The sequence below is a fragment of the Vulpes vulpes genome, chromosome 3 (assembly GCF_048418805.1).
Source record: "Vulpes vulpes isolate BD-2025 chromosome 3, VulVul3, whole genome shotgun sequence".
NCBI lineage: Eukaryota > Metazoa > Chordata > Mammalia > Carnivora > Canidae > Vulpes > Vulpes vulpes.
The window spans coordinates 55,008,473-55,016,994 of NC_132782.1; the positions used below are offsets into that span (position 1 = coordinate 55,008,473).

At 44.6% G+C, this 8,522-nt stretch overlaps 1 protein-coding gene across 1 annotated transcript in view; it reads left to right on the top strand.

Moving 5' to 3' along the window:
- The window catches only part of ETV5 (ETS variant transcription factor 5), a 59,740-nt gene extending 52,523 nt beyond the window's left edge, over positions 1-7,217 (top strand). Inside the window, exons 12-13 of the mRNA XM_026007322.2 lie at positions 445-546; positions 4,661-7,217. Coding sequence (XP_025863107.2) covers positions 445-546; positions 4,661-4,882 — 324 coding nt within the window. The 3' untranslated portion in view covers positions 4,883-7,217. The remainder of the gene's footprint in view (positions 1-444; positions 547-4,660) is intronic.
- Positions 7,218-8,522: the final 1,305 nt, after the last annotated feature.

Below are 8,522 nucleotides of genomic sequence, written 5' to 3' on the forward strand. Positions count from 1 at the left end.
TTTGCTCTGCTGGCCCATTAGCAACTCACTAGTGTGTTTCTAATGTTTCAGGAATGACCATTCTAATTATTCCTTATTGACTGCTACAGAAACCATAGCACTTAATGGCAACATGTTAATGGTCTATGGGTATTGGTCAATAATTCATATGTGGAGAAACAGTAGAGAGCCTGCTTCCTCTAGGACATTAGCCAAGCCCTCTGTAATCTTAAAGTGCTAGGATTCTTCGCCTTCTAGATCTCACCTCTCTTAGTGGTTGTGACTGAATCATCACCTTTGTTGAATGTTTGGTCTTGAGGGAATCAAGTACTTTTGCATCCAGGTCAGGGAAGTGGACCATTGACCAAAGCAGTCAGATTACAGAACTCGCTCTCCTGGGATTGGGAGAAAACCACTAGGCCCAGGGAAGGAGTTTCCATTGCTCTCTGCTTCTTATCTCTTTAGGTTGCTCGGCGTTGGGGCATCCAGAAGAACCGGCCAGCCATGAACTATGACAAGCTTAGCCGTTCTCTACGCTATTACTATGAAAAGGGCATCATGCAGAAGGTGAGCAGTTACTGGGCCACTCTGACCACTTTCAAGGAAAATGTCAAGGGCTTCTCTTATATGACTGTTTAGAGTGGCTGGGAGAAAATGTGAGTCTCATAAGTGATTCTGGGGTAGGAAAAAATCCTGGGAGCACAAACTTGAGAGTCAAATGAGATATAAAGACGACTTTTAATGCTCTTGGGTACACAAACTACAGAGCTTGCACATGGAACATACTGTAGGAAAATTAGGAACTCTGCTTTACTTAAGTTGCCTCTGATTACAAAAATGCCCAGAAACATAAGCCAACAATTATATCTATAAAGGAATATGTGAAGGAATCAACTTGAAGGCCTCTACTCCCATAAGAGCTGAGTTGAAGTCTTTAGTTGTCAAAATGCCTAGATTTTTAAATACCTTGATTTAATACTCTCAATAGTGTTAGAGGAGTAAGGCAATCCTATTTCTCTTTAAGAACCTATAGAGGGATGCTTGGGTAGCTCAGCAGTTGAGCGCCTGCCTTTGGCTCAGGGCGTGATCCTAGGAGTCCCGTGATCAAGTCCCACATCGGGCTCCCTGTATGGAGCCTGCTTCTCCCTATGCCTGTGTCTCTGCCTCTCCCTCTCTCTCTCTCTCTCATGAATAAATAAATAAAATCTTTAAAAAAAAAAAACCTATAGAAAAGACTGGAACTCAAGTTTAAAAACCCAAGGTTTGTAAAATGGCAGCAGAATCACCTAGCACCGGGTCATTTTTTGCAGAATAAAGGGTAGAGCAGATTTTGAGGAAGCCAGTACAAAATCCTCATTGGGATGCATGGTGAGAGACCACAACCTGAAAATCCTGTGGATAAGCAGAAGATGGGAATGGTTAATCATTGGTTCATCTTTCTTAGCCACCGTATTTTATGCCGTGCTATTACCCACGTTCTAGCATTTACACATTTAGGCAGTCTGGGTGGTGGCCGATAGGATGCACTTGGCAGAAGCAATATGGCCATTGCCGCTGAGAACTTGCCTATGCAGAGACCAGACTTATATTTCCCATAGCAGATGGTAATGTGACCCTATATTCCTCTCACCACCTTAAAAAATATTAAACAGCTTGCCACGATCCTCTGGATAAAGAAGTAAAGATAAAGTTTTATAGACTTTCTGGTGGTTCATAAGACTGTAAGGCTATTCTCACTCTGGACACCATCATCTAATTCCTGTTTCCTCACTCAGACTTGACTGCTTTCATTGACAAGGCCATCTTCTCTTAATTAATGTATTTGTTTACCAAAGAATATATACCACATGTATATAAGTTATCAAGCATATTAGGAAATGAAAAAAAAAAACCACCTATTAAACTATCATCCTATTTAAAAACTAGAACATTCTTAATGCCTTCATTACCTGGCCAGACAATCATCTCATCACTCCCAAGAATCTGAAGTCCTGAGGCTGGGTCTCTTTTCCTGCTTCCAGTAGCACCTGCGCACATCTCTATCACGGCCCGTCTCTCTGTACTGTAAATTACTCATTACTTGTCAGCATCCCCCACAGGAGTGTAGTAAGCTCCTTTGGTGTAGAGCTGAGGGTTTGACTTCAGTGCTTGGCACAGAGTTGATAGATAATCTAAAATGGGCAGTCACTCGATTTCTCCTTTTTGTAAAGTGTACAATTCAGTGTTTGTTTTTTTAAAGATTTTATTTATTTATTCATGAGAGACACAGAGAGAGAAGCAGAGATACAGGCAGAAGAAGGAGCAGGCTCCATGCAGGGAGCCCGACGTGGGACTTGATCCCAGGTCTCCAGGATCACACCCTGGCGGCACTCAACTGCTGAGCCACCCTGGCTGCCCAATTCAGTGGTTTTTTAATTTATTCACAGAGTTGTGCAACCATCACCACGATCCATTTTAAAACATTTTATCACCCCAGAAAGAAACCCCAAATCCATTAGCAATCACTTTCCATTTTTCCCCAAACTTCATGCACGTGCGTACACACACACACACACACACACACACACACACCCCTTTTAGTGTTAATACTGTCGAGTGGAATCCTAAAATTCAGGAAGAAGAGCTGTTACTCCTTTGCTGTTCCCAACTCCAGATCCATTCTGAGGGAATTTGACCAAGATACAATAACTTGAACTTCTAGCAGTGAGTTGTCCCTATGACTAGGGACTTCAGTTGTTTAAGGAAGTAAAAAAGAACTTTATTTCTGAGAACAAAACAGGCAAAGAGTACAGGAAGGCACAAAAATGAGGCTTGGATGCGTTCAGATCCTAACATTCCCACTTATTAGTTGGATGCTTTGTATTAACCTTCCAAAGCTTCTATTCCCAGTAAAAGTGGAGATTAAAAAACAAAAAACCCTGCTATCCTGTAATTTCACAGGATAAAATATGTGAAAATGTTCCAGAGATAATAATGTGCTATCCAATGTGAGGGATTGTTGTTACATATATTACATGACCCATGAGTAAAAGAAAACTAATTAAAGGTGAATGATAGTGTGCCCGTATGGGGAGAGAGATAGGAAAGCTGTATGTAGTCCCTTATCCTCCGTTTTAGTGACTGAACCAGGTTGGGAATCCATCCATTACTGGCCCCTGATCTCATATTATTTCCACTGTGCCCTTCTGCCTCACTCTTCTACGTATGCATACTGGCTTTAGGGGTGGGGTGTCAGAAATTCAGTGTAAATCTGTAGCTTAAAAAAACCAAATAGGGTTGATTGGTTGTGTACATCAAGTTGCCACTGTAGCAACAGATTTTTTTAAAGCCAAGATTTGGAAACAAAGCCGTATTTCTGCAATTACAAAGAGATTTTAGAATCCCAACAGAATGACCGAAGGGGGCAGCCCGGGTGGCTCAGCAGTTTAGCGCCGCCTTTGGCCCAGGGTGTCATCCTGGAGACCCGGGATCGAGTCCCACGTTAGGCTCCCTGAATGGAGCCTGCTTCTCCCTCTGCCTGTGTCTCTGTCTCTGTGTCTCTCTCTCTGTGTATTCTCATGAATAAATAAATAAAATCTTTAAAAAAAAAAAAAAAGAATGACCAAAGGGTAGGGTTAAACTCAGCCTTTTGAATTTTAAGCCTAAAATGTTCATTTTATCAGTAATTTTAGCGGCCTTCCCTTGCCCCTTTGTATTACCCAGGCAAAGCACTTTATCAGGTTTGATTATCAGTGATAGTTGTCCTCTTGCACTGATGATAAACAACCAGCAGAGAATGGGTGACCCCGTTGACCTGGATGGCTCATCAACCACATCATGAGGCCTTAGAATCAAGAACTTTGGGTTCTAATAAATACTATAATGCAGAAAATTCATAAAAAGGTAGTTAGCGGGATCCCTGGGTGGCGCAGCAGTTTGGCGCCTGCCTTTGGCCCAGGGCGCGATCCTGGAGACCCGGGATCGAATCCCATGTCGGGCTCCCGGTGCATGGAGCCTGCTTCTCCCTCTGCCTATGTCTCTGCCCCTCTCTCTCTCTCTCTCTGTGACTATCATAAATAAATAAAAATTTAAAAAAAAAAAGTAGTTAGCAGTTCTTCGGTGTAACAGAACGATAGAATGCATAATTTAAAACCCCAGGTAAGCCAAAAAAGCAATTCTCTTTGGCTTTGGAACACATTTAAATTTCCACAGAAGCTCTCTGGTCAAATTCCTAACCCTCCAAAATAACAAAGCCATACTGTGAAGACTGTGAACCTTGGAGGTAACTGAAAACATGGTCTTTCGGCCTTTCACTTTTCAATCCTCCCTGTTCACACCAAGCACTGGCCTCAGCATAACCTTTCTAAGCTGTGAGTATAACACAATGAGAATTTTCCTCTAAAAGAACCTAAGTAAACAAATAAGTAGGTGAGCCTATCTAGTGTGAATTTGAAATTCAGATATCTTCAACTGCTGAGCTGTGGTGTCAACAAAACACTCGGCAGATAACAAGCCCCCAGGACTTATCAGAATAAATCTCAGTGATTTGGACAATCAGCTGCTAATGAGCCTCCTTTGGTCCCTGGCTCCTTGAGACCTTGATGAAGGACAAACACCTGGTTATCCTTCCCTTGGTTCCTCCGCCGTCCCCCTCCATACCCTGTTCCAGCTGGGCCTGAGAAGGTGTGTTTTTCTCTCCCAGGTGGCTGGGGAGCGATACGTCTATAAGTTTGTGTGTGACCCGGATGCCCTCTTCTCCATGGCCTTCCCTGACAACCAGCGTCCGTTCCTGAAAGCAGAGTCCGAGTGTCACCTCACCGAGGAGGATACCCTGCCCCTGACCCACTTTGAAGACAACCCGGCTTACCTCCTGGACCTGGACCGCTGCGGCAGCCTCCCCTACGCCGAGGGCTTTGCTTACTAAGTTCCCGAGTGGCTGAGCGGCCAAACCCTAGAGCTAGCAGTTCCCATTCAGGCAAACGAGGGCAGTGGTTTTGTTTGTGTTTTTGGCTGTTCCTAAAGCTTGCCCTTTGAGTATTATCTGGAGAACCCAAGCCGTCTCTGGATTGGCACCCTCAAAGACAGATACCTTGGCTGGGGAGTGGGAACAGGGAAGGGGCAGAGAAACCACCAAAAGGCTGGTGCCTCGGCTCTGATCCTGACAAGGTTTCTGGGAAGAGATTGCAGTGGAGCCTCCTTCCCATGGACACTATATGCAAAGCAATACCTTGTTCAGGGTAGTGCCCACAAACCAGGACAGAGTGTGTGACAATCTGCATTGATCGTGGACTACTAATTGCCTTTACATAGAAGGGCTCTGATTTGCACAATTTATTGAAACAGAAATGACAGACCCATAGAACAGTAGGCTAAGAAGCTGGGAAGGCTCAGACCATGAAGGGTTAAAAAGTCTATCTTCAAATTGGGAGAGCTCTTCTAGCTCGAGCTGCAATGTTTCCCCTCGGTCTAGAAAGAAGGGGGGAAAGTCAGAACAGCTGTTCCCCACTCCATGGTTCTCAAATACTAAACCGTTGCGACTCTTGGGAACCTTCTAGCCATGTGGTCACCAAGTAGAACAAGCCCCCTTTCTCTTCCCAGTCACACGGCTGTGTGTGTGGACGGCTTTCATTTTAGAAGGGTGATTTACACTTTTGACAGTATTTTGTTTTGCTTTGATTCGGGGGATTGTTTTGTTTTGGTGGTTGTTTTGGAAAACCAGTTTATAAACTGATTTTTGTAGTTTTGGTATTTAAAGCAAAAAAAAAAAACAAACCTTTTGGTAACTGTGCACTGCGTCCTAAGCAGGGCAGTGCCGACTGATGACGCTGCAGCTTGAAAGGGGCTTTGCTGGGGGCGCCCCCTTAGCCGTGCACAAGCCCATTCTATTGCCTGCTTTGTGCTTTCTGCACCAGACAGCCTGATGGAACATTTGCACCTGAGTTGTACATTTTTGAGGTGTGCAGGGCAGCCCGGACACACCACTTAGATTCTATGTGTATAGTTCCCCGTGTTTTCTAACATGCCCTCTCTGGAAAGCATATGTACATAATACATGTCATGTCCATTCGAAACCTGGCCACCTGGCGGGAACCCTGGGGATTTCTCCCCGGGCATGACCGATGACAATTTCCATTTCATCCATTTGTTTTGTTTTCTTTTTTTTTTTTTCTTCAATTCTTGGACTTTCAACCCTGCATATGATTCAATAGGGTTTGAGATGTACATGTGACACTGACTGACAGGTAAAACAGTGCTAGCATTTGAGTTTCCTGCCACCTTAAAAAAAAAAAAAAAGTTTACTATGATTACTGTATTATATCAGAAAAGTTTTAAACCACCCAGCTAAAGCTATGTGAAAGTTGGCCTCAAAGTTGAGAAGTTCTTAGAAGTGGTAATGCCTTGCTGCCCACTCTGCTGATAGGATTGCTCTGCTGATAGGATTCCGTGCTCCCCGCAGCACTTGGCAAGTTAACCCTGACTGCTGGTCTTCATGTGCACAAGACAGTGCTGACCCGGTGAGGGGAAGAAACCTGCTTTGATTGTTTGCCTCTCAAGGGGGGTGCGTTACAGTCTTCACCAGCACCCCCCCTTTGACCAGCAGCGGCACATCTGCGAAGAGGTTCATAGGGCTGAGGGGTGCGTTTTATAGCTATGAAAACATGAGGTTTTCCTCTATTGGAAGCTAATTAGCCCGCCAAGGTATTGAACCTCTAGCTTGGGCCTTAATTAGCATTGTACTCTAATCAAAGGACTCTTTCCCGACCATATTTATAGCTCTCTAACCTACACATAGTCTATATATAGATGCATATTTTACCCCCAGCTGGCTAGAGATTTATTTGTTGTAAATGCTGTATAGGATTTGTTTTTTTCTTTCTTATCCTGGTTTGGGTTTTCTTTTTTTGATGGATTTATGCTGTCTTAGCAAGTTTGAAAATAACCCTCTGTAGCCTGAGCTCCCCCTTCCCCTGCTGTAACCACGGGGCCTGTGCTGGTACGGGACACAGGATGGCGCATCACCGTTGCATTCCCATTGGACTCATGCACCTCCCGGATGGTTTTGGTTTTTTTTTTTTTTTTATTTGTTTTGTTTTGTTTTATTTTTGCTTCTTTTCCAGAGTGTGGAAAGTCTACAGTGCAGAAAGGCTTTAACCTGCCAGTTGATTTGAAATACTTTCCCCTGCGCAGGGCCGTATGCATCCTGCCAAGCTGCGTTATATTCTGTACTGTGTACAATAAAGAAGTTTGCTTTCAGTTTACCAAGTGCCTGAAACCTGCCTCTTTCTTGCTCTCAGTGGTCTAATTTGAAAGCAAGCGGAAGCCACCTGGCTTTCTCTCTCCCCTTCCCCCCAACCCCCATTCTCCCTCCTTCCCTCTCAGCTCTTTGGCCTTAGCAGTGACTGGAGCTGAGAGTACTTAGAGGAACTATTACCTGGACATAGAAGTGCACAGTGCTCTTTGGCCTCCCCTCTTAAACTCTGGCTAAAAATGGGATCTGAAGGACTAGGAGATAGAGAGGTCCTCCTCGCATCCAGTAGTAAGCTGAGACTACCCCATCCCCTTGAGCCCGCCTACCTGCTCAAAATTAGTAACAATTTTTTTTAAGATTTTACTTATTTATTTATTCATGAAAGACACAGAGAGCGAAAGGCAGAGACGCAGGCAGAGGGAGAAGCAGGCTCCAGGCAGGGAGCCTGATGTGGGACTCAATCCCAAGACCAAGGATCACACCCTGAGCCAGGGGCAGGTGCTCAACTGCTGAGCCACCCAGACGTCCCTAGTAACAATTTTTTTTAAAGCCTAGCTCCCACTTGGATCCTAGGTTGTGTGAATGATGACTGACTAGGCTAGGACTAGGAGTTCCAGAGTAAGTCTAGCTTAGCCCCCTGGATACATTCTTGAAAAACCAGGAAGCACCTAAGAAGTTTATTACTAATTCTCCTCCCAACAAGCTTTGATCTTAGCAAGTAAAATTTTTACTAATATCAGGCTGTTCCCTAGAGAACGACCACAAAGGCTTTGGAAAGTCTTGGCCTGTTTTTTTCCTAGCTGTGGGGCAGGGAGAAATTTTTCTTCCCAGTTTGTCTCCTCGTGGGCATATATCGCATGGGGCAAGTGTAGAAGGGAATATCCATATACAGCGTGCAGGGCTGGGTCTTGCCGTGTTGCTCTTTCACTCTATTCTGCACCTTCCTTTGGGCTTTTCAAGACTCCTATTACAGTAGAGAATTAAGTAGAACCTTTTTCCAGGGCTCTGACAGAGGGCTTTCTGTAAGTTTATCTACCGTCTGTCTTTCACTGTTTTACAAGCCAGTGAGTGTACAAACATCGGAGACTGAATCGGAGCTGGTGAGGCATGAATGCCTGCCACATAAACCCATTAGCTCTGACAGATGAAGAAAAGACGCTTGGGGAGAAGGCAGGAGAGCCCAGGACAAAGCGAACTCTGCCTCTCCGCTTCACCACGATAAGGCTCTGACAGTCAGCTTCCCATTATTCACGGGCTCATTATCCAGCCTGGGCCCAGACCCAGATCGTTAACCTAACGCGGGAGGTCACCAAAC